The 25,131-nt window shown below is 53.9% G+C and overlaps 2 protein-coding genes across 6 annotated transcripts in view; one reads left to right on the top strand and one right to left on the bottom strand.

Moving 5' to 3' along the window:
* Positions 1–2,676: 2,676 nt before the first annotated feature.
* Positions 2,677–9,744, bottom strand: SFXN2 (sideroflexin 2). Of its 5 annotated transcripts, none has more exons than XM_052798412.1 (12): positions 9,584–9,742; positions 8,311–8,575; positions 7,832–8,002; positions 6,623–6,721; positions 6,390–6,465; positions 6,227–6,312; positions 5,466–5,526; positions 5,328–5,394; positions 4,722–4,771; positions 4,364–4,413; positions 4,076–4,123; positions 2,677–3,669 (listed from the first exon to the last, which is right to left on the bottom strand). In XM_052798412.1, exons 2-12 carry the CDS (start codon positions 8,469–8,471, stop codon positions 3,570–3,572), a joined length of 969 nt encoding a protein of 322 aa, XP_052654372.1. In that variant the 5' UTR covers positions 8,472–8,575; positions 9,584–9,742; the 3' UTR covers positions 2,677–3,569. The 5 variants fall into 5 exon arrangements, with proteins under 5 accessions (XP_052654372.1, XP_052654370.1, XP_052654371.1 ...); XM_052798410.1 differs by having other exon boundaries at positions 8,311–8,570; positions 9,584–9,692; XM_052798411.1 differs by lacking the exons at positions 2,677–3,669; positions 4,076–4,123; positions 4,364–4,413; positions 4,722–4,771 and adding an exon at positions 4,789–5,250 and having other exon boundaries at positions 9,584–9,744.
* A 12-nt stretch (positions 9,745–9,756) lies between these two features.
* The window catches only part of ARL3 (ADP ribosylation factor like GTPase 3), a 29,734-nt gene continuing 14,359 nt past the window's right edge, over positions 9,757–25,131 (top strand). The window contains exons 1-3 of the mRNA XM_052798413.1: positions 9,757–9,906; positions 19,500–19,643; positions 20,775–20,891. Coding sequence (XP_052654373.1) covers positions 9,904–9,906; positions 19,500–19,643; positions 20,775–20,891 — 264 coding nt within the window. The 5' untranslated portion in view covers positions 9,757–9,903. The remainder of the gene's footprint in view (positions 9,907–19,499; positions 19,644–20,774; positions 20,892–25,131) is intronic.

Below are 25,131 nucleotides of genomic sequence, written 5' to 3'. Positions count from 1 at the left end.
CTCGGGGGAGATGGCCTGGGAGATGTTTCTGGGGCAGTGGCAGAGGCTTTCTACACCACCGCTCCTGGCGTGCCAGGCAGCCTCCATGCTGGATTGGCCCAATGAAGTTTATCAGATGCTCAGCTAACATGTTAAGAAAAGCTAGAAAAAAAATAATCGACTTAGCAGCTTATCTCCTACCCTGGCATTTTTCAGTTGGGGCAGTACTTGAGGCACACCTAACCCCGCTGGATCAGCTTGCCCGCCTGCTGCTGGCATGGGCTGTCAGGCATTAACCCATTGCACATGCACCCTGCTTGCTCCTCTCTCCATAGGCAGCCAGTTCACCAACCTCCACCGGCCTTTGGGCAAGGACCAGTGAGCCAAGCCTGCCTCCTGGGGCTGCTGATGCCTCAAAGGAGACCCCCAGCCTCCCATGCCTCCCCAGCCCCTCCCCAGGCTCTGCTGCAGCCCAACATGATGTCTTTGATCTGGTTATCATTTGAAAGGATGTTGTAAACATGCTGGAGCACTGACATTTTGGCCATGCACAGTTATTAAAGGAGCTTTATTCCAGTTCCCAGCTAGCCCTGAAATTAGAGGCACAGCAGGGAGAAGGCTTCTAGTCCACAGAGCACGGGACAAGCCCAGATCAGGTGTGACTCATCACTAGAGAGCAATTAACACTTGCAGCTCTTCCCAAACAGGGATGAGTCCGGCTCTGACTCCTGGCAATGAGGTTTCCTTCCTGTTGCAGCAATGGGAAATGGAGGAGGGCTGGCCGAGCCACCCTTGGCAGCATGGGGACTTGCTGGCCACAGCCTGGCTGTGACCTCTCTGCTCCCCAGCGAGACCAAGGCAGGCCGTGGAGTAACTGGTTTTGGGGAGTGCAGACAGGCACTGGCTGCAGCGACTATCTCCCAACACTGGAGTGATGTGAGCTTTTGAGATGACTTGAATCCTCCGGGGGAGATTCCAGCTACAACCTAGAAACCTAGAAACCCCGCTGAGCTAAACTGTCAGCTGGCATAAATCCATGTTGATCTGAAGAGGGAATCCACTGCTATAAGCTCAGGGGGGAGGTCTGGCTTGAGGGTGGCTTGCTGATCCTCCAAGCCCAGAGCAGCCCTCTTCCTCTGGCCAAGAGCAATGAACCGCAACATGTCCTGCTCCCCAGGGCAGGGGGAGAGCTGGCACGAGATGGCAATAGCTCTTCAGAGGGTCCCTCTGCTCCATTGCCCCTCTGGTATGACTGGGGGCAGGAAAGGAGGAGTGACAAAACCACTGAGGCTTTCCCACCATGGTCCCAATCTTGGTTTTGGGTGGATGCTGTGCTGGCATCACTGGCTGCAGAGCCCCCTGCCCTGCTGGGACCCCCATGCACTGCAAACGTAGGAAGGATCAACAGCAAGAGCGTGGCTGTGATGTGCAGGGGAAGGGCAGTTTTAGGGTGCTGCGGCACATTGTTTTACACTCATCACTGTGCTCCCAAGCAGGCCAGAGGCACCTTGGACCCAAATACAGCCCAGGCTGCTACAGGTACCCTTCTGAAAGTGCTGAAAGCAGTTTTGGGAGTAGGGCAAGAGCAGCTTGAGTTAAGGAGCTTAAGAAAAGCAGAGCAGAGATGTCTCCTTGTGGCTTCTTCCCACTCCCAACAGGAGTGACATCTGTTTCATTTCATGTGCTTATCTATTATTTTAATTGCGCATTAACAAGAGATCTAATAATGCCCAGGGAACAGATACACAAGTTTGAACACGTCTTCCTACTTTCCACTGACCTATTAATTATTTCAAAGCTCTTGTGCAGCTTTCTAGCTGTAGCTACATGTGGTTGGAGACTTTATCCTCTGCCTGTTGCAGCTTGGGCAGAAGCAAACCTGCTGTGGATACAGCTTGGCCCTTCAAGAAGTAAGTTTGGGGTTTGGCTGCTCTCTCTGTAGGAGCAGAGTGGTTAATGCCAGAAAGCCCTTTGGCTGCAGACCCTGTGTCTCCACTCGGACATGCGGCTGATGTGGGGATGCTGCTGCCCTCGGGGATCTGACACATATTCCTGGCTGGAGGGACAAGCATGAACCATTTGCCAGGCCATGGGGCTCTCTGAGCAGCCACGTCATACGGCTGGTTAGAAACATGCTTGTCCCACCAAGGGATGTTCATCAGCAAGCAGAGAGCCTGGATGCAGCTGGTTGAGGGTGGGGACTAAAGCCCAGGACTTGGGCTAAACTCTGGGGCTCCTTCCTCCTCTGAAAATAGGCTGCAGCAAACTCAAGCCACTCTTCTTTGGGGTGGGACATGCCTCGTGGCAGACCCAGGTTAGCATCATGCGAATGCTGCCTGGCCAAGAAGACAAACAGCACCCATGGGTGTAGGAAGGGTCACCCAGTGTCATCCCCCCAGTTCCCCCAATGGGGCAAGAGTCACCATGAGCACTGTCACCTCCCTTTGTCACTTGCCTCAGGACTGTTTGCAGCCCCAAGAACCTCTTGGGGAAGGCTGCATGGGATGCCCAAGGGTTTCAGGAATCATGCCAGCCCTTGCAGAGCCTCATGGCTCTTCCTCCTTCTCATGGCCCCTGTGCTGACCCTCACCCTGGTGCTTGGTCAGTCACAGAGCCTGCATGAGACCCATGTACCAGCCCTGCCAGGGAACCAGACACCCAGAGACCAGCCCAAAGCAGAACCCACAGCTGTTTTTTTAAAAATCACTGTATTTTATTTTTCAACCCTCCTCTGTGTCGTTTGCAGTGCTGCTATTCAGAGCCTGAGTGAATGCCTCGACAGCTTTGTGACTCCTGTGTCTCCTTCCCCCTCTTCAAGGGGGCCCAGAGTCGACTGTGCCCCAAAGCTGCAGGTCCTTGGTCCTACCGTGAGGACAGTAAGATGCAGTACAAGGGCGATGGCAGGCTCTTGTGCTCACAGGAATGGGTAGATTGCAAAAATTAGAGCTTAAAAACAATTAGCTATTTCTCTCCTGGATTGTAGCAATTGCAAAGTGAATAAAACCTGAACCTGAGAGCAAGGAAGGCATGGTCCAAGCATTGGCCCCTGGACTTTGGGGTGTTCCCTGTACAGAGGGGACAGGTCCCTTCCTGCCTGCCAAGGTGTGGTCCAGCTCTTTGTAAAAGGCCACTGTGGTGGTTTAAGGCAGCAACGTGGTTTGGTTCCTGGTACAATGGCAGGGTACCTGCTTTTGGAGGTAGGACTCTGCTCTGAGCCCCGAGGGAGAGAGCCTGATGCCTTGCAGAGCCGAGCCCAGTGACTGTGCAAGGCTCAGACAGGCTGGGCAGATCCTCCTGCACAGGGCAGGAGGAAAGCATGGGAAGTGCAGCCATTGCCCAGGGCAAAAGGGACATGGGGAGGCAGGGACACAGCCAGCAGCGGATGGGGGGAGGCTCAGAAAAAGCCGAAGTGCTGCAAGCTGTGCACGCAGAGCCAGATCCTGCCTCTCCGGGGGAAGGACGCAGCAGAGACGGTGCTGGGCTGGGGGGCAGATCTGGCTGGACCGTGCCTCTGAGCCCTGCTCATGGGACGTGAGGCTGGTGGTGGCAGGGGGCTGGAGGGGTATGATGGCTCCTGAGGTAGTGTCCGTTCACAGTCCCTTGTTAAAATAGACGTACGGCACTTTGTCCCCGTGCTTGGCCACGATGCTGTCATGCAGCTCCAGCTCAAGGTCAGCCAGTGCAAGGGAGCTGTGGGGAGAGGGGATAGAGACTGAGACGCGTGATCCTCCTCCCTGACCACCAGTCAGGCCACCCTCCCTCCCCATTGCCATTCGAGGTCCCCTGCAGTCCCTGGGATCTTGCAGGCTCACATCAAGACCCACCACCCATCCCTAGCATCCACCACTCCCAGTGCTGGTGGGCAGAGAGCTGCCCATGGGGCTGGGGGTCCCATTGCTCCCAGCACAGAATTTGCAGAGCAGGGGAGGCACAGGTTCTCCTGCTGCCTGGGGCACCAGCATGTACAAGCAGGCGCTGCCTTGGGTTGAAGGGTGCGTGCCCATCATGCGTCTCCTGGGATGGGCAGAGAAGAGCTTAGGGGAGGAGGAAGGCTCCTGAGGTCCCGCACAGGAGGGGGAAGCAGTGGGACAGGTACCATCTCTGTGGGAACAGGGCACAGGCTGCCGGCACCATGAACAGGAGGCTGTGGAACAGAGAAGAGCCAAGTGTTAGTGTTGGGGATCGCAGCCTGTTTGCCCCCCGGCCACAGGGATCTCAGCCCAAGAGGTGCTGCTCATGCCCCACCACTCCCAATAACTGGGGAAAGCCCAGGCTGAAAGGCAAGCAGCTTTGCAATCCCCTGCTGGGAAAGAGGTCTCTTTTTAAGCATCCCTCGGAGCCACGCTCCAGGCACCCACAGGCATTTGAGCAGTGAGATACTTACAAGCCCCCGCAGAGCAGCACCTGCAGAGGCCCATGGAGAACCCGGATCCGCTGCAAGGGAAGAGCCAGGAGTGAGTCCCTGGCCTCGCCGCAAGCCCTGCTCACAGGGTGGGGAGACTTCTCCCCTCAACGGGGCTGAATGCCCAACACCTTCGGGGTGCCACCAACCCCTGCCATCCTCTCACAGCCTCTCCACGTCACCCGAGAGACCTTTGGTGTACCAGTGACTTGAATAGGGGGCAAAGCAAGCCAGGCTCTGCAACTCCCCATTTCATGCCCAGCATCTTGGCAGCTGGGGAGCAGGGCCAGGGCACCACAGGACCCACTGGAAAACTGTGGCGGGAGAAATGTGGGCTCACCTGCATGAAGGGGAATTTCTCCAGGCGCTCCATGATGATGGGCAAAATAACTAGGTGCAGAAAGAAAAGGTGAGGCCCCCCCCACAAGCCAGCCCGCAGGACTGCCCCAGCAGGACGATCCTCCTGGAGCCATGGTGGCAGCTAGCTGTACTGGGGCCCACTGGGTGTTTGCTCACGGCAGGCACCTGGCACAGGACCCCCATCCATCATCCATCACCTGGCCAGCATGGTCCATGCTTCTTGTGCTCCCGTCCCTCCTGCCGGGCTTGTGGCACAGCAAGCGTCACGTGAGGGCGAGGGGATGCCGGGCTGCGGGGTGAGGGGCCAGGGCCAGACAGCGCGAGAGGCGTCCTTCTGGGGCCCAACTGCTGTGGGAGCACCCCATGTCCCCCACGGGCTGTGGGCTGGGATGAGGAGGGCTGGGGGCTCAGAGGACTCTGATGGCAATGCCAGGATGGCTCCAACAGTGAGATGAGACCAAACACCACCTGGGGTGCAGGGCCACCCTCCCTCTTCCTCCTGGGGGAAACTGAAGCAGGGGAGGGCGAGGCGGTGGGTCCCAGGGGAGCGTCCAGTCCGGCCCCCACCCTCCTGCCCTGCACTTACTCATGCCCGGTGCTGCCATGGTGATCCTGGAGACCACAACCTGTGCAATGCCCTTTGCAGCTGCCCTCTGCAAGCAAAAGCAGCAGGTGAGCCCCAGCCACGCCGTGCCCCAACCCGGACCCCCATCCTCAGACTCACCCTGGAGTGGCCGAGCTCATTGTTGTCCCTGTCTGTCACCATGACCCCATTGATGATCTCCCTGGAGGGGACAGGCAGCTGTGAGCGGGGGCCGGGACGGTGAGGGAAACGGGAGGACACGGCAACGGGGTGAGGGGGTGCCAAGGGGGTCCCCTGTGCTGTGCTGGCACAGCAGCCCTGGCTGCCGCCCGCCCTGGCCCCAGGGCACGGGGCTCCACCGGCCCAGGGCGCCGCGGTCCCCGGCCCAGCCGATGCTGCCATCTTCAGGGCGCGGCTGCGAACAGGGTCCGGCCGTTTGGGGGACAGACACCCGCCTGGGACCCGCGGCTGAGCCAGGGGACAGTCCCCCACACAGCACCCCAGCTCCCCCCCCTTGACCTGCGGGGGACCCCGAGGAGCAGACACAGGTCTCCACATGGGGCCCATCTAGGGGGTCCCAGCGCCAGGACGTCGTGGACTGGGGCTCTCCCATGACCACACACAGAAAACCCTTGAGTCTGAGGGATCTTCCAGCCCAGACCCCAGACCCCACCTCAGCCCAAAATCACCCTCCTGCTCCGGGCAGAGGCTGAGCCACCCCAGCCGGCACCCTCCACCAGAGATCCAGCGCCGCAAACGCGCAGACCCCAGCTCACCTCCCTCCCACCCCCGGGATGGAAAACCACCGCAGTGTGACCAGGCAGCCCAGCAGCCCGGCTGCACCGGCTCGCCTTCGGAGGGAGCCGGCTCCCTCGAGCACCCCGGCCGCGTGCAGCACTTACTGTTGTCGCATCATGGGGATATTGACACAGTTGGCAGCAGCCACGGCCGCGAAGGGGACCCAGCGGGCCAGCAAGGGGGGGGCTCGCTGTGGGAGACAGGCTGGTGTCAGCACGGGAGGGCAGGATGCGGCCAGCTGCCCCAGCCAGCCCCATCCCAGTGTACCTTGGTGTAGAGGTTGAGTCCCACCGCAGTGGCTAGGGCTGTACCGGTGGCCGTGACGTAAGCCACCCCGATTTGCCTGGACAGTGATTTCCAAAGAAGGGAGAGAACAGAAACACCAACTCTGACTCGATCCTGTTCCTTCAGCACCCAAGATGGGGCACGGGGGGTCTTTACGGGGCATCCAGCGGGGTTCCAACACAGAGGGTCCCCATCCTGTGCAGGGGCACGCTCACCTCAGCGAGATGGGGGAGGCGGCATTGCGGTTGGTGTAGTTGACGATGGCGTTGAAGGACTGGTTCACCCACTGCCAGAAAACCACGGCGGGCACTGTCCTGCAGAGGGAAGGGAATGGGAAAGCACCCAAGGGCTGTCAGGGATGCCTGGCCTGTGCCCATGGCCAGGATTGTTGGGGAGACAGCCAAGATGCCCTCAATACACTTGTCATGGTGTCTCCCACGGGAAACCGAGGCACTGCCGCAAAGCCACGAGCCAGTGGCAGAGCTGGGAAATGACCCCAGGAGTCCTGGCTGCTGCAGGGCTTTGGGGAGCACAAGAGGAGGCCCAGCCCTGCGGGGTCCTCGGTCAGGGGTGGGAGACCCAGCTCTCAGCAGGGCGGCAGCCATCCTGCTTGGCTGAGATAAGCCTTTGTCAATGGGAGCAGCAAGGAGGGGGCACACGGGGACAGAGGCAGCTCTGGGGTTGACCAGGACACCTGGGCTCCTACCGGTGTCTCAGGGACACTGAGGTGGGGCAGGAGGGGACATGGGAAGATGTGGGTCTGAGCAAGCCTTGGGATGCAGGAGGGTGGAGGTGGGCTGGAAAGAGGGTGACCCATCAGCACTGGGAGATCCCCCACCCAGGCTCGACCTCACCAGCAACTGGCAAACAAGTCCAGCAAACAGGGGTGGGATGGGATGGGGATCCACTGGGAAAGGCAGTGTCTGCCCCACACAGCCTCTGCGCTGGGGACAGGATCGCTCACCCCCCCCAGCAGCCATTTCAGAAGGGAAATGCAGGGAGCTGTTGGCATGGGCTGGGGAGGCTGGAGCAGCCTGGCCTGGGGGCACATTTGGTCCTTGGTTTCAGGGACCGTTATGGTCCACGGAGCAAGAGCAGCGGCCACACAGGACTTGGCTGCGTTAATCATTACAGGGGCTCCGGGAAGAGCTGAGCTGAGGTCAGGGCAAAGCAAGACCATTCCCAGCCATGCCAGAGGCCGGGAGGATCCGTGATGCTTCCACCACAGGCTGGGCGCTGGGGACAGGGCATAGGGACACGGGGCTTGGCCACGTGATGCAGGCAGGCACAGCAGCCATGGGCAGCCTCAGGCAGCAGCCAGCCCCAGAGGAGGCAGACTGGCCGTGCCCTGGCCATCAGGGACCCCTTGAGGGGCTGGGAGGTGTCAGGGCTGCATCCCCAGCCCGGCGTCCCCAGCAGCTCACCGGTAGAACTGGAGCATGCAGCCGGTGAGGGCCATGCCCCCCGGCACCTGGAAGGACATCCTCCCGATGAGGTTCATCTTCTCGCCGCTGTCGGGGTGGAAGGCTGAGTCGTACAGCTTCTTGGCGTAGAGCAGCTGCTCCTGGCTGCTTCCCGGCGGCACCAGCCCGGCCCTGCAAGCCCAGAGCCTGTCGGTGGGAGCCGCGCAGACCCGCCGGCACCTGGCACCGCTGGGGCACGGAGCCCTGGGCACCAAACATGAAAGGCAGAGGAAAGATCTCCTGCGAGGGAAACTTGCCCCAACTTGAGGCTCCTGGGAGAAGCCTGGGAAACTCCCCCAAAACCACCTCCGATGGATGTTACGTCCTAGCGCGCCTGCTTCGGAATGACTGCCTCCATCCCCCCACGGCCCTGCAGGGTGGTCGGGTACGGCCGTGGGCATGGGGATGGCACCTACCCCGGCTGCACCCCTGCCCCTCACCTGCAGCCTTCCACCAGGGCCTTGGCCCGGTCCAGATCCTCCTCCGGCACCAGCACGGTCCGCGGGTCAGTGATGTTGAGGAAATGCTTCAGGCGTCCCACAAAGGTGCTCTGGTCCCAGCGCGGGGCGTCGATGTTAAAGCCAAGGGGGACGGCGGCCATTTCAGCGCAGGTCTGGGCAGGGCGAGAAGGTGGCTCGAGAGGATCCTGCCTCGCTTGCCCGTCGAGGTCGAGTGTGGGCCTGCCACGGCCACAGGAGTGCTTAACTGGGTGAGAGCCGTGGCAGGTTTATATTTAACGGGAAAGTTGGACTTTCAGCAGCCCTGAGCCCAGGAGCCTCCCGCACCCCTGCTGCCGGCTGAATGCTGCAGCGAGGCCACTCCTTCACACGCCGCCCTGCCTGCACGGGGTCCCCCCACTTGTGCTGCCTCTCCCCCAGCACCTGGCACCCCCTCCTCAGGGTGGGACCGTGCCGTGCAGCACTGCGGGGCCCAGCTCGCCCCTTCCACAGGGCTGCACAGCACCGCCCTGCGAGCGCTTCCCTCTGCGGCATTACACTGCACCCCCCCACTCGTGGGCACGTGGCGTGGCACTGCATCCCCTGCACTGGGCTCTATGTCCCCCAATGGCACTGCACGCCCCCATGGCAGTACACCGCACCCTCCCATGCCTGCGCTGCACGTGCCCCCAAACACTGCCTGCACCCGCTGTGGCACTGCACCCTCCTGTGACTGCACTGCACAGCCCCACCAATAACTGCATCGCCTGTGGCACCACACTGTACCCTCCCATGGCACCGTACTGCACTACTGCACCACACTGCACCCTCCCATGGCATCGGCACTGCGCTGCACTGCACATCCTCCATAACAGGGATGTCACACCTCTACAACACTGTCGTGCTCTCCCGCATACCACGACACTGCATCCTCTGTGGCACACACTGTGCATCCCCCACAGCGCTACATGGCCCTGCACGCTTCCTGTAACACTGCCCTGCACCCCCGTGGCACTGCACTGCATGCTCCCCACAGCAGTGCACTGCATGCTCCCGGTGGTGCTACACCGAACGCCCCCCTTAGCCTGCCCTGCCCTGCACTACCCTGGACACTGCCCGTAGCGCTGCACAGCGCCCTCGCGGCACTACAACGCCCGGCCCGCCCCCCAGCACCGCACCGCACCGCACTGCGCTGCATTGCATTGCACTGCACTGCACTGCACTGCACTGCACACCCCCGCCCCGCGCGCCGTGCCGCGGCCCCACGTGGCCCTACCTGCGGCCCCCAGACCCCTCGCGCGCCGCCTGCCGCCCACGTGGCCCCCACCTGCCCCCGGGCTCCGACGCGTGGCCGCCCTCAGCCAATCACAGGGGTCCCAGCGGCCGCGCCCATCTCCCCTCGGCAGGGTGGCCCCCCCTTGTGCGCACGCGCCGGTCGAGGGGGCGGGGCTAGCCGCGCGCTGTGGCGCCGGGCTCCGCCCCCTCCCGCTCGTCGTCGGCACGTTCCGTACGTACGGCGGGAAGCGCTGACGCTATACGTGGCGGCGGCGTGTGTGTGACGCAGTTGCCCATGGTAACCCCGGAGCCGCGCAGAGGATGGTGAGTGGGGCGGGGGGTGCCGGGCCCGCCGCGGGCGGCGAGGCGAGGGAAGGGCGGCTGGGACGGGGGGCCCGCCCGGATGGGGACGGGGCCCCGGGGGGGGGCCCGGGCCCGGCGGCGCCCGCCTGAGGGGCCTGGCAGGCCTGAGGCCGGGGGCACCCACCGCGGGGGAGCGTGGGGTAATGGGGGCCGGAGACACCCACTCGGGGGTCTGGCGGGCCTCGGGCCCTGGGGCCGGCGTGCCCGGCCGGGGTTGACGGTAGGCACTCTGGCAGGCCTGGAAGCATGAGGGCTGGGGACATCCACCCGGGAGGTCTGACAGGCCTGGGATCACTGGGATCGGGGCTGCCCGCCCCGGGGGAGCGTGGAGGCCTGGGGCACCGGGGACCTAGTAGGCCAGGGGCATCCAGTGAGGAGGGCATGGGGGCCTGGGTCCATGGGGGCTGGGGGCGCCCAGCCAAAGGGATGCTCCTGGGGCTGGAGGCAGTGTAAATATGGGGCCTCCAGCTGTGGGAGACCCTGGTTGAAGTCGGGGTCTTGGCAGGAGCTGGAGGCTATGGGGGACCTGGGGAAGGGGGTTGAGTCGGGTCTTTGTGGGGGCTGGGAGGCTTGAGGATGCTGGGGGGGGGGCCTTTGTTGGGATGGAGTCAGCCTGCCTGGAGTTGATTCAGTCAAGGTGTGGAAGGCATGATGGAGGGTTGGGTGCTTGGGTGGGCTGGGGAGCAGGACGGCAGTGGCGCACTTGGCCTGAGGAGGGAAGGAACAATGGAAAAGCCTGGTGTGGATGGAGGACAGTGCTGAGGGACAGTACTATGGAGGTCCTGGCAGCATCTGCAACTGTGAAGGGACACTGGACAATCCAGCCAAGGTGGGAAGGGGCCACCGTGGGGCTTGGATTCTGGCTACAGGAGTTGAGGGAGCTATTGGATAGCTTGCTGAGGTGGAAGGGCCGGTTGTTGGTAAACAGCCTTAGAACGGGAGCTCAGTCATGGCAGCAAAAGCCTGGATGAAGAAGTTGGGTGTTCAGGGATGGATAGGACTGAGGCATGGTGCTCAGGGGCTGAAAGAAACCGGCCAGTTGGGTGGGATAAACAGTCTGGTGAGTCACGGGGAAATCCCAGTCAATGATGGCTGGCTAGGATAGTTTGCTGGGATGTTGTGTGCTCTGGGGGTTTCTGCCAGAGGCTGGGGACTTCAGTGATAGTCTGGGCTGAGTAGAAGAGATAAGAATACACAGTAGGAAGGGCTGGAAGTGGAGTTTTGATGCTGATGAGAGAAAGAGAGGACCCAGAGAGGAAAGTAGTATGGAAGGGGAGAATTGAATTGTTTGAGAGGGAACAATGTGGACTGAAGGGAGGAATTGGGGTCTTGGGTGCAGCGAAGGATCTGGTTAGGGTGGAGGGCAATGCTGGGAGATGGGCAGGGTGGTGAGGGTGTGGTGTAGTCTGAATCGAGATTGGGGTAAGGTTGGATGATGGACTGGGGTCTTGGAAACAACTTGGGTTTAGATGCTGGAATAGTTGGGGTGGGACAAGTGGGATGCTGGCAGAGGCCAGCAAGGACTGGAAGGAAGAGTTGGGGCTGCCAGGTGAAGGGTGGTAAGAGAGAGCTGCAGTAGGTGAGGGAGCCACTGCTGAGGATGCAGTGGTGTGCAGAGAGCACAGGCAGAAGGAAATAGCAGTGAGGAAAGAGCTTTCCCAAGGGCAAAGCGTGTTTTGTCCAGGAGCCGTCTGGACACAAGCTGGATTCATGCAAGTGGACAGCACGGGAGGAGGCATAAGCAAGAGCAGCAAAGGCAGCTCCTTATCTTCACTGGGTTAATTCTGGCTGCGTCCCCACCTGCTGGGCCACAGAGAAAGAGATTGAGATAAGGTCTGTGGGATCTGCTCTATTTTAGATCAGTCGATGATGGAACATGTCACACCAGACACTGAAGCCATCACAGGATGGACATCTGCTGTAAAGATGAGGGCAGCTGCCTCCAGCAGTGCAGTGCTTTGTGGGACACATTTGGCCTGCAGCTGCTGCTGGCCAAATCTGTTCTTCTGCCTTGTGATGTCACGATAAGCTGGTGTAGTCTGGGATATGGCTGCTGTTACCCGAGCGGTTTGTGTGTGGAGAGGGCAGACTGGGTGTTTCCCAGTGTTCGTGTTATTTGATACAACATTTTACTGCCTCTTTGTCTATTTTCCATTTCTGGGAGTTACTTTTTGAATTGCAGCCTCTTGGGCAGGGTGGGTGGCACTTTGGGGTGCCTGGTGGACTGCCTGGGCTGGGCAGAGGACTGCAGAGCTCTGTACCATCTCTCTAGATTCTCAACTTTCGCTAAAACAGAATAACCCTTAGTGGTAGAAACTCTCTGAAACAGCAGCAAATATATCCAAAGCAGCTATGGCAGCCTGGGGGTGTGGGTCAGCAGTCAGAAATGATCCAGACAACTTGATGTAACAATTTACTGCTTGTCATCTGAGCCGTGGTAGCTGCCCATGAGCATGTTTCTGGCATGTCATGGCTGCATTGGGAAGTGCTTAAACCCCCTTCAATGACTGCTTGCTCCAACTCCAGTGATAAGAGGGTTAATGCTGAGGTTTAAATTATTTCAGTGTTCATCCAAGTGAGTAAGTACAGAGGGGAAGTGTCTCCTTCTGCAGAGCATACCAGCATTTCTCACAGCTGTGGGGCAGGGGTGGTAGAAGGTCATAGGTGGAGCACAGAGGGAAAGATGAGCCATAAAACTGCGTAGCATGAGGGATGTGTAGCATTGAAGTCTTTGGCGCCGTTAAGCAGCATCTGTGGTGGGCGCACAGCAAGGGCGAAGGGAGGCTGCTACATGAAAGGATATGCTGCTTTCCAAAGCTTAGGAAATGCTGTGTGAAGCAGAGCTTGTGGCTTCCTCATCACTGTAATAACAATCTTTACCGAGTGAGATGGTATGTTATTGATAGATAGCGGGGCCAGAGGATGGCCAGTGTTTTTCTAAAACCATTGATTGTAGATGACATCATCGTGTCAAAACCAGGGTTGTCAAAACGTGGCCCCATTTTACAGTTGAGGAAACTGAGTCATGGAGTGTCTAGCTGACACTAGGCAGATCTGTTGGAGAGGATGAAATACCAGCATACCTAAACACGTAGTTGGGCATCTTTCTTCTGGTCTTGAGCTCATGTTTCTAGCAAAACCAGCATCTATCTGTTGCCTTCTGTAGGTGTACCTAGTACCCAGAATTTCTTCCTTTTATCCCTCGTTGTTTGACAGTGAGGCTTTATTTAAAATGGCCCCATTAAAAAAAAAAAAAGCTTTCAAGAGCTTTAATAGTGCCTTGCTGCTTTAGTTTCCCAGTACAGTTCCATGTCATGTTTTTGGTTTATTTTACTGATTGCTGAGACATTGATATGAGAAACTACCTGCAGATAGGACAGTATACCAGGAACTGGCCAAGACTTGCAAGTTCTGAAACCAGACAAAGACTGCTAACATTGTCCGGTGCTAGGCATCAACTCTACTCTGCGCAGGGCAAAGCACTTCCTTCAAACTTGCTAAAACCAGAGGAGTTTGATTTTAATTATGAAAGGATGATTCATGCTGGTATTGGTTAATATACCAAACCAGAAAATGCTGTGCGACCTCTTTGACAGAAAACTATGTTAGTAGGTTTGAGCTGGAAAAACTCTGTAGGTGACTCGACTCCATTAAATTTTGGATTTCAGTGCAGAAAAGAAAGTCTGCATTGAATGACACCATATGGTGGAGACATGCAGCAAGCAAATGATTTTTTTGGGAGTTTTGCCAGAGTAAGAAGTATTGAATAAACTGTGCTCAATAGATTAATTTACTTCAGTTGTATTTTGAAAAAGAGTGGGTGATTTTATGACCATTAGTGACATTTGCAGTTCTGCAGCCGAAGATACAGGTAATCAAACATCATTCTTCAGGGCACCAGCTAATCAGCGCAGTTGTCAGGAAGGACTCCCCTCCTCCAGCTCTGTGTGTGCAGGATTGCACCCTGGACGACAAATGTAGCCTCAAATATCTACTGCTGAAGGCAGGATATTTGGCTCAACTAAGCCCCTTGTCCTTCCCCATGTCAGCTTTTCCTGTTTGACTTTCTGAAACCATCATGTGCACCCTCTATCTTTAACTTACGCTTTAAAAATGGTGAACTGCTACCATATCGCTTAAAAGTAAATTGTGGGCCAGAGCTGCACTAGGTGCTGTGCAAGCAGAACATGGAGATGTTCCCCATGCCATGGAAATGCGGTCTGTCTGAGGTGAGAGATAACCAAGCGATATGAGTAAGGAAAGTCCAAGACAGGTTCAAACTTGGCATGTTTGCCACCTAAACCTCATCAAGGATTGTAGGTGTGGCAGAGAAGGAATTCGCAGGAGAATCACAGGGTGGTTTTATGGATATTTTGCGAAGTTTCTCCCACGGTTGTAGGAAAGGCACAAAGGTTTGAGAATAGAGCTCGGCAGCGCTGGGGCTGGCTTCGCAAGCCATGGGAAGACAGGAGCCGTCAACCCCACGGCAAACATGCTTGGCTGTGAAGGGCCTTGAGGGTGAAGACAAGTGACTTGTGGTTGCAGCAGAGGGAAGAGGGCATCCGTGCAAGGGTGTAGAGATGGGGGAGATGTGGTCACAGTGGCAGGCTGAGGTGCTGAGCTTTGTGGGTGTATTGCATCTCAGTGAATTGATTTGATTCTAGCTAAATATCCACATCTAGTAGATAAGCAATTGCTGGTGACTGAGGGTGGTTTTATTTTAAATTAATTATCTGAGCTTTGTGGCTAATAAAGTTAAACAGAATACATTTACTTCTCTGTCCTAATAGGCATCAACTGTGCTCTGCAGTGGCTTGTGGGCCATGCTTTATCCATGCCCTGTATATCCAGTCCTCAGTATGAGGGGAAATTGTTCTTTCCATTATGGCTTTATATTGCCAATCTGATACAATATTTAAACAGATTATTGCAATGCTCTGTTTGTCCCAAACCAATTTTTGCTTTGGCCTATAAAGTGAATCTTCCTTTCAGCGGCTTCTGTGGTACAGGATGTAGTTACATGCATCAGCTAGTTCAAAAGACCCATATACAGCATGGATTTAAAGCTGAATAAACCCACAAAACCCTTAGCTAGGACTATAAATGTCACTGTATTTTTATATATGTCTGTATTTTTTTTTTTTTAAGAGAATAGGATTACTGCATGCAGCTATAACTGAAAGTCCTTTGATAATTCAGTGGGTATTTTAAACCTAGCAATGATATACTTTCATAAAACCACACATCCCTGTTTTCTGAAAGATGCTAATAAGATGGTTAGCTTTGCTTTCATGCTTGATATGTTTATGAGTGCTCTTGCCCATTTAGTTGCATCTCTGAATTTTATGCCCCACTCTGATTTCATAGTAATTGTCAGGAGTCTTTTTTTCTTTTTGTATGTCCCCACTCACTGTCTGGAAAATGCAGTCTCCTCATTGCTGACCCCATCAGTCTGTCTCTTCATGGTGCTTGTAAAGAAAACCCGCTCCACCAAGGACAAAGATGTTTTTAAACAAGCCAATCTGATATAAAACATAGTTTGCTTAACCCAGAGGTGACCAAGAAGCAGTTGCTGGCTGACTGTGCCCAGCCTTGAGTTGCTCTGTATGGCTGCCCTTCTCCAAAGGCTGCACGCGCTGCCACGCTGTGCTGTTCATTATCTGAACAGCATCTGCAGTTCCCTTCTCTGTTACAGATGCCGCAGTCTGCTTAGTTTTGTGCAAATGACACGCTGCCCTTATACTCCTTTGAGTCTGCCCTTATACTCCTGTGAGTCGTCTCTGCAGCTCCTCAGCCAGCTAATGTCTCCACTGTCCTGCTTGAGACTTGTCCTGCTCCTCACCCGGGACAGCCCAGTGAGCGAGTACCGCTGGCCTGGCTGCCGTGCAGGCATCCTGGGTTAAGTCCCAGCATTGTGACTTTTTTTTTTTTTGCTGCCCTGCTTCAAAGGCCTGCTCCTCTCCTGTTGCTTCTGAGCATCCTCTTTGCACCAAATTTTCCCATTTCATGGCTTTCTACCTGACATCTCCCATCAATAACAAGGGGTTGCTTTCTGACTCTCATCAGCCTAAGTTAGTTTCAGCGTTGTGTTTGCAAGCAGAGAAGTGCTTGTCCATCAGTGTGTGTGCAGTAAGGGCTGCTTGTCCCACATAGTGGTGGCATGCAGCAGGGAACTCAGCTGAGTTATTTTTTCCAGTCTACTAAGCTGTCAGGAAATGCTTTCTGTCTTCCTAGCCAGTGTGCTCATAAGACCAATTAAAAAAAAATCATGTTAGAAACCCATCTGTACATGGCTTTCTTTAATCTTAAATCTTCACTAACTAGAGGGAGAATGATGGGTGCAAGTCTTAAATAATATTTACAAAATAGTAACAATCATAGTAACCAATACTATTATTTGGCTCTTGATTTAAGTTGTGTATACAGACCATGTAACCTATGCTGGCAGCTACTGAAATAAAGTCCACTTCTCTATGTTGGCTTGCTTGTCTTCCAGCCTTTTAAATCAGCTTACTTTATACCTTAGAGAATACTTTTATTTCTATATATATCCTCTCTTCTATTGGCTACCCCAGATAATCCTGTGATCAGCCATGCAGCAGTGTCACTTGAGTAGAATATGGAACGATGCTGATCGTTTTCTCATAGGCTGTCATACTAGCCCAGAAATAGCATCCGTCTACAATGGGAGAAGCTTTATTAACATTTACAACTGTTCCTCTTCCCGACCCCTGAGAATTGCTCCATGGTAGATAAGCAATACTTTGTAATACATTTCTTTGCGCTCAGTATTTTGGAGTTGAATTCTGAAATATAAAGGCTCCTAATCCTGATCTGCTCTGGGATACACTGCTCTGCTCTTAGCAAGTGGTGCTGTGAATAGGATTAGCATTTCAACAGCTTCTTTTTTTAACTGTGAGCAATAAACTAAAATAATAGGGCCTGATTCAGAGCGCTCTGAAGTCGGCAGTAGTACTCGGGCTGGTGTGTGTTGGCTTTGGGTCAGGCCCATAAGAATGGGAAATTCAGTGTTTCCCTGGGAAGGGGGGAGAGCGTGTGAATTTTAGAGTTCCTGCTCCTGTGGGGTCTGTCCACACTGAGCTGAAATCCATGGATTTACAAGCCAACAAACACAACTGTAAATTTGACTGCAGGTGAAAAGAAAATGTGTTGCTAGTCATGCAGTTAAAACTTGTGTTTTTTAATGATGTCAAGGGCACTTAGGACATGCATGTAAACAAGTAAGCATTAGCGGTATTTCTGTCACTGTTCCTTTTCTCTTCCCTCAGACGTGTGGAAGTACAGACTGTCATCAGGGCAGAACATGGGTTGGGCACTGCGGCCGGGGAGATGAGCTGTTGGGTTGGGAGGGCTTGCAGTGACTGGCTGCACTGAACACAGCCCTTGAAATTCATTAGCTATGGGCCCATGGGCGAGAGCCAGCTGTGAGCATCTGGCCCTCAGGGCTCAGCATGTGATGTTACAGGCCTGTATGCTTCGACTAAAAGCAGTTTGGGGATTTACTGTGCCTGCACAGTGCAGGCATGGCACCTTCTACCAGGCAGAGCCCGTTCCTGATTAACAGCTTTTGAGTGGGGCCTGGATTCCAAGTTTTTTACCAGCCTGTTTATGAAATAGGTGACACCCTGAGCCTGCTTATTGGGCTCTAAGACTGCAGTTTTGCTGTTCCTTGCACGAGCGCTGCTTTTCTGAACCTCAGCTTTCCACTGTGCTTTTTAAAAGAACGGCAACAGTGGCAATCCTGCAACTTGCTACAGATATCCTTGAAACTCAGTTTTACTAAGTTCCTTCTCTTCTCCCTGTTTCTTACACATCGTGCGTGTATTTTGAGCTGTCTGGTAATTAAATGGAAAACTGGTAAATTACTTGTAAATTGAAAATGCTTAGAGGGGTGGATCAAATCTCATGTGCATTTGAATCTCACTGTGTTTTCATCCTGCATTATTGAAAGCTTTGGCATCGCAACCTGTAGCACTGTGTCCTTTCCAAAACGCTCCCCACCTTGGAGCAGTGTGATGAGTGGTCGAAAGCGGTGGTTTCCAAATGGCTGAGGTGGGGCTCTCCAGGAGTCGGCAGAAGGGCACTGCTACAGATGGGGGACATGTTACAGTGGTCACAGTTGTACCGTGTCCTGCAGCTCTTTATCTTGAGGACAGGTTTCTGATTGCCGTGATCTGGAGGGGATTGGGAGCAACCTTCACGGCTCAAATAGTCCTTGGCTCCCAGCAGGAATATTTAGAGGGTGTAGTTCCTCATAGCAACAAAGCACTTCATGACATTTAACTGATTCACCCTTGCAGGTTGACAAGAAGCATTGTCTCCATTTTGCAAATAGGAGAACAAAAAAGCTTGAGAGACGGGCCCTGTGGGCCCAGGTTTGTGCTGATATTTGAACTTTGTTCCTGGCTGTGGGTCTTAGTGGGCTTCAACATGGGAATTGTCTGGGAGAGACTGAGCAGGACTCCTGAGGGCTCCAGAAAGGGCTGTAGGTGTATTCCTCTCCTGGATTTGCTCAGGCAGATTAGTTGCAAGAGCATCTGTGTCCCCAGGCTGGGTCTCAGTGTGGTGTGTGCTGCTCAGACTCCGAGGAGCAGTCCCTGCCAAGCAGGGGGGTGCAGAGCAGTGTGGCAATGTGTCCAAGGACACCCAGGCAGTCATGGACTTGCAGCCTGCCCCTGTGCCCTTGGCTGCAACTGCCCCTCTCCTGTGGGGCTGGGCTGGGCTGCAAGAACCTAAGTGGGGTGATTTGCATCTCTTGGTTACATGCCAGGATCCAGAATATTTTTCCAGCCATTTTAGAGAGGCGCAGGTCTCTGAGAGGCGGCACTGACAAAAGCTGGGGTGTGCTGCTATACCGTGCGCGGTTGTAAATGAGCTGACCTGCATATTCTGTTTCCTAATCCTGAATGATACTGTCAGCTCAGAGAGCTGAGCCTGGCTAATGACTGAAATCCACTGTGCTTTTCTTAGCGAGGATGTGTGGTGATCTGAGATAGTTGTTAAGTGCTACATCCTGAGAATCAGAACTGCACGTGCCCCATGGGTCCAGCATGTTTTAGACAGATAAACGGGGTTTTAGATGATCGGGGAGTTACTATGAAAAGAACTGGTGTCAGGTACATAGTAACCTGCAGTTAACTAGGAGGGAGATTAAATTAATGGGGTTTTCCCTCTGATAATGAAGAGCTCACAAGGACTTGGTTTGCAGCTCCTACACATGATATGCCTAGGCACTATCTTCCTGGCACAGGGAATGCTGAACAGCTGTGTGATGAGCAATGCAGCCAGTGGTGCACCCCACTGAGCGACCTTTGTGCTGTCTGAGACCTTGTCGATACTCTTTGAGATGCAGGAAAATAGAGGCGAGGGAGAGGAGTAGAAGAGGAAATGGGAATAGGGACTGCAGGAAGGGGTTCAGGGTGTCCTGGGATCCACTGCCATCCAGAACCCATTTCAAGGGAGGAGGGCATGGCATGGTGGGAGGAGACAGTTGGGGCTGGAAATAACAGCTATGATCTCTCTTGCGGATTTAGGGTTTACTGTCAATCCTGCGTAAACTGAAAAGCGCCCCAGACCAGGAGGTGAGAATCCTCCTCTTGGGACTGGATAATGCAGGCAAGACCACACTCCTGAAACAGCTGGCATCTGAGGACATCAGCCACATCACGCCAACACAGGTGAGGAAGGCCTTTCCCTGCCCAAGGCATTTCTCGTGGTCCCTTATTATACAAAGCACTAATGATTCAGCAGAGTATTTCAGTAAAAGGGGGAGCAACTGGAGCCTGGTGCACCATTAAGTTTGTTTGTTTTCTGCTTAAGAGGAGGCTCCCTGAAGGAGCCAGAGAGCATCAGGCCAGATCTGTCAGGTAGTGCAGAAGTGGATGAGTGCTGTGGAGTTCTGCAGAAGGCTTTTGGGTCATGCTGGGGTTGCATGGATGAGACTTTGTTCCTGTTGCCCTTGCCAAACAGGGGATGTGTACAGGGGATGCTGCAGCACTTGGGCAAGCCCCTGTCTTCTTGCATCTTTTACCCAGCCAGTTCCAAGGATCCTGCATATTCCAGCCCTCCCTCTCTGATGCCTCTAGTCCCCTTTCTTTGAGCCTCGAGGTTGGGGAGAGGGATGTCTCTCATCAGCAGCACTGCAGCATCGCTCCTGTGTTGGCCAGAGGAGGTTGCTAGAGAGCTATGGGAGATGCTTCCTCTCACCCTGTAGCTGCCTCCCAAAGCTCCCAGCCCTGACACCCCAATTCCAAGCCCCAGTCCCCTGGGTGGTGTGGCAGCATGTTGCAAGTCCATGCCACATCCTGTTTTTCTACTTGAATGCCCTTTCAATTGGTGTTCTAATTGATGAAATGGACCCTTCAGACGTGCAGCTGTTGCTCTTTTAAGCCTGGCATTAGCTGTGTCGTGTCGAATTGAGCTGAGACCTCTGGCTTCGCGTTAGCTGGACTCTCTACTCAGCTTTCACAAGCTCAGTCCTGCTTCTCACAGTGGCCTTGTTTTCTCCTTATCTGCAGCTCTCCCACATCTTCCTGCACCCACCCTGCTGAGCCCTCCCAGGGCACTAACTGTCTCCGTAGCCATGACAGCATCAACCCTTGACCCAAGAACACTGGCAAACTGATGGTTTGGCAGCTGTGTTCACTTTCGCCAGCACCTCTCCCACTGCCGATCCATCTTTGCGGCTGCCCGGCCCATCTTGCTGCATGTTACAGGCATGGGGTATAAAAAGTGTTAATGTCTGTTTACGTACGTGATCCAGACATTCAGGTTTATGCTCTATGTGGCTTTGTTTCTGTTCTTTCCAGGGCTTTAACATCAAAAGCGTACAGTCTCAAGGCTTCAAGCTGAATGTATGGGACATAGGCGGACAGAGGAAGATCAGGCCGTACTGGAGGAACTATTTTGAAAACACTGATATCCTTGTGAGTATTGGCTGCAGTTGAATGCCGTGTTCATGCAATGGCTTTCCAAGGTCTCAGCCAGAAACTGAGGAACAAGTAATGTAATGTCCCAGTCCTCAGCAACACCATTGCCATTGTAACAGGAGTTACTCTGAGTGAAATGGCAAGATTGGTTGGGTGCAGTAAGAAAAACACAGTGATGTTTGGAGAAATCATTCAGTTGTATGTTTTTACTTTCACAGGATGGTGCTGGTTATAGCCAGTTCCTTTCCTCTCATCTCAGTCTCCTTCAAATGAAAGAACATTAATAACTTGTAGTTTGCCCATCTATAGCTCCTTTCACTGGAGACTTTGGAGGCCCGTCATGCGTATTAGTGACTTAAGCCTCATGTGTAGAGGTAGGTCAGTATGGTGCCTTTTTTTCTAGTTGGGGAAACTGAGGCACACCAGAATAAAACGCTATGTCTGGCATCAGATAGGAAAGCTTCTGGCTGAGGGACACAGAGAGAGCCCTTATCTTTTCCTTTGGTCCTTTTATCATAAGACTGTCCTTTAATGTTTTTGATATCTTAGCTGTGATTACCTTACAATTAGCTACAGATGACTACAATTATATTTACAACGCAGGACCTTTTTGTTGCCATGCCAGAGCATGTTACCCTGGGACCCTCCAAGTGCTGTCCTGACTAGTTTCAAAGAGCACCTCTAACATGCAGCTATGTGTGCCAGGATGAAGGCAGACTGGGGGCTCCAGGCCTCTCCCCACCCCAAGCAATATTGCCTATGGGAGCAGAGAAAACGCAAGGTCTGTAGGACTCCCACGGGAAAGCGGGAAGCTCTCTTGGAAAGATGCCCTTCCACCCTCCTGTCACACACACATGCTCACTAATGTGTTGGGAGCTTCAGTGCACTTCCACAGAAGGATCAGAGCCACTAGGAAGAGGACTCTCTGCTCCAAGGCTCATGTCGGGGTCCTGAAGGGCCTGGCTGCACCTGCAGATTTAGAAAGCATTGTCCAAATGAAGCCATTATTTAAATGGGACTAATAAACCCTCAGTAATCTCTTGAGCAGATCCCCCTTTTTCAGCCATAATTTGGAATCTGATGTTTGAGGGCAGCCACCACAGCGTAAACCCCGTTGGTTGCTTTTGCAAAGATTAGTGGTGAGATCTTCCTAGGGGAAAGATCTGGGTTTGAGAAACTAGCAGGACACACTTCATGTGCTCCTCTGTGGCCATCAAGAAGGGGGATATGGCATGGCTGTGAGGTGATTGTGCCCATTGAGTCCAAGCTCTGCAACTGTGTGTGGTGGGGAGGCAGTAGGTGTGCAGATCAAAGTCAACACTGCAAAGCAACAGCTAGGGGATCTTTGCCTGCTATGGCAGGTGCTCAGGCTACAGAGGCTGTGCAACCACAAAACAATATCTGGAAGACTCCGCTGGCAAAGGCAACGAGCTACATCGGCCTGTGGGCTTCCACTCTTCCCAGTGTGTGCTGCATGGGAGGTGCAGAAATAAAGATGAATTTGAAGACTGAAGGTGATGAAAGCAGTTGTTTTCCCTGCCCTCCTCCCACCCCAGTTAAAGCAATGTACAGAGGAAACCTTTCTTTTCATATGAGTAAGGAAATGGGTGGATAGAAGCAGAATCAGTTTGGGGGAAGCAGCAGTGTGAATTCAGAGGGAATAACTGGTGCGCACATGGACCTGAACTCCCCTGCCTGCGCTCCGTGCTGACACCCAGTCACAGACTGGCAGCTGTTGGCATGTTAGTGCAGGGCTTTGCTATGTCCATTCACACCAAAACTGGGATCAAGTATACGCTGATGACTCTGTCTTCTGCCAGCCCTCACCCCTGTTTTAGCCAGTAATCTTACCCTCTGACAAACCTGGTGCAGGTTGTGCATCTGTAAATTGAGCCAATTTATCCCTCATGTTATTTCTTCATCCAGTCCCACCACTTGCAGTTTCTGCCCAACCCACTTACTCCAGGTTTTGTTTTGGCATGTTGCTCAAAGGAGGCACCCAGCTTCACAGGAATTTCTTTCTCAAACTCCATTTCTCCAACATGGTATATTCAATGGCTGTTCAAACTGGCAAACTGTGCAACTGAGCACCACAGCCAGAAACAGGCTCTTGTGTGACCCTGGCCATAGAAGGGAGGTGGAAATGAGATACACTACAGTTCCCAGGACCCCCTGCTTCTGTCTTCTCCTAAACTATATTACACAAAGCAGAAAGGACCCTTTAAAGAGTATTAAAAAGCAGGAAGTGATTGCAAATTCAAATCCATGCAGGTGCCTTTGAATGAGAGCTTGGTCTTGCATCACACACCTGTGATATTTGGAAGCTTAACCCAGGCAAATAAGGTGTGGATATCTGGCTGATTGCATATTCAGACAGGCACCTGCAGCTATTTGGCACAGTGCTTTCTGGTTTGGAAGTAGGCACTCTGCACATACTTTACCTTCTCTGTGCTGTGCTTTTGTGGCTTTTGCCCCAAGCGCTGTTGTCTCCAATTCTCATCTTGCAAAATAGCTCCCTAGCAAGGAACAGAGTGGTGCAGGAGAAAGCCTGGCTGGTTGGGACTCAGAGCTCTTCCTTGCCAGTTAGAGAAGCACCGTAATATGGGAGGTGCTGCCTTTCAGTTGAGAAGTAGCACTCGACTATTGCGTTCATGTGTTGCTAAGCTTCCCCTGAGATGTCCCAAACGAGGACAGATGACAGTCCAGTTTCACCCCAGAGCACAACTGCCAACCTTGCAGCTTCTTGTGGGTGTCAGTCTCTTCTTCCAAGTGACAAGTGATAGGACAAGAAAAATGGCCTCAAGTTGCACCAGGGGCGGTTTAGATTGGATATTAGGAAAAATTTCTTCACTGAAAGGGTTGTCAAGCATTGGAACAGGCTTCCAAGGGAAGTGGTGGAGTCGCCATCCCTGGAGGTGTTTAAAAGATGTGTAGATGTGGTGCTTAGGGACATGGTTTAGTGGTGGGCTTGGCAGTGGTAGGTTAGTGGTTGTACCTGATGATCTTAAAGCTCTTTTCTAACTTAAACAATTCTGTGATTCTTCCTTTCTTTTGGTCCGTGTTTCCTACCCCAAATGGGATGCACAGAGGTGGATGCTTAGGAGGGGCAGAGAGGATGGGTGTGGCTGATACAGTATTGGTGCACATTGCCGGGAGAGGCTGTGTGTCATGCCGTGCCTTACGGGCCTTTCCCCATCATGTGGCACCAAGTGCATTCGCGGCTGACACATCCCCATGCAGCTGCGTCCTGCCCTGCCGCATGTCCCCCAGCCTCTGTCAGCGTGCATCACCCTGGCCCTGGGAGGACCACAGACCCCAAGTGATCAGCAGAGAGGTCTGCGAGGTTGCTGGGTTACCTCCTCAGGCCTGGCATACAGATTCTCCTGCTGCATGTTTGGTCCCATTTCAAACAACTCTAACGCTGCTCATTAAGGGAGTGCCTACAGTTTAATAGATATTGCTGCTAGAGATCTTCCCTCCCCCTACTATTTGGTCGAAATTATCCTGGAAGCATGGAGTCTTATGCTGAGACTGCCTGCAAGGATGCCATTTATCTTGATGGTGGGGTGCTGTGCTCATGTATTCCCTGAAAACCAGACTGACACTTGCTCCCTGTAAGCCACCAAAGAGCATGCAGATGATGTGCTAGCAGCTTCAATCACCGCTGATGGGGAATGGCAGGGACTGGAAGCAAAATGCTCAGTGTTTGTCACCAGCCCTGTCCCTGTCTGCTGTCCCAGCACCCTTCTCCTTCAAAAACCTTCCCATACCAAGTAATGAAAAAGGCATGCCAGGCTATTCTTGCCTGAGTGTTATACTGAGGTTCCCTGTTTCTTTAGATGTAGCTTGATACTTGTGCACTCTGAACTGCAGTAGCATTGCTAGGGAAAAGGAGGGTAGCTGGACTTACTAATTACATATTTAGGAGGTCCTTCAAGGAGCCTTTTAGCCTGTGCAAACCTAAAGCTGCCTTTGCTGAGAAGGCTCATTTGCATTTACAGAAAGAAATCAGCACATGCCATGCTGCTTGGAGAGGGTGGAGACCCCCTCCTAAGGCAGGGAGCCCGCGGGCTGGGCGATATACTGTTCTCCATACCAGGGGACAGGTGTCTGGTTTGGATCTCCTCGTGGACTATGAGATGTGGTGCCCAGCCCTGAGAGGGTGGCAGGACTCTGCTGTCAGTCTTTGTGAGCCAGCTGCTCCCTGTCTTGTCCATCATGCTGGTGGACAATCTGG

Source organism: Harpia harpyja, chromosome 10 (genome assembly GCF_026419915.1).
Source record: "Harpia harpyja isolate bHarHar1 chromosome 10, bHarHar1 primary haplotype, whole genome shotgun sequence".
Taxonomy (NCBI): Eukaryota; Metazoa; Chordata; class Aves; order Accipitriformes; family Accipitridae; genus Harpia; species Harpia harpyja.
Note: the sequence above shows the minus strand (reverse complement) of the source record. Positions and strands in the feature narration are given on the sequence as shown.

What these genes read in the sequence shown, in the direction of transcription:
- SFXN2 (XM_052798411.1), bottom strand. Translation starts at nt 8,471, where the DNA reads ATGGCCGCCGTCCCCCTTGGCTTTAACATCGACGCCCCGCGCTGGGAC. An exon ending in GACTCAACCTCTACACCAAG is followed by an intron (nt 6,313 to 6,389) that starts GTACACTGGGAT and finishes TGTCTCCCACAG; the next exon opens with CGAGCCCCCCCCTTGCTGGC. An exon ending in ATCCCCATGATGCGACAACA is followed by an intron (nt 5,527 to 6,226) that starts GTAAGTGCTGCA and finishes TGTCCCCTCCAG; the next exon opens with GGAGATCATCAATGGGGTCA.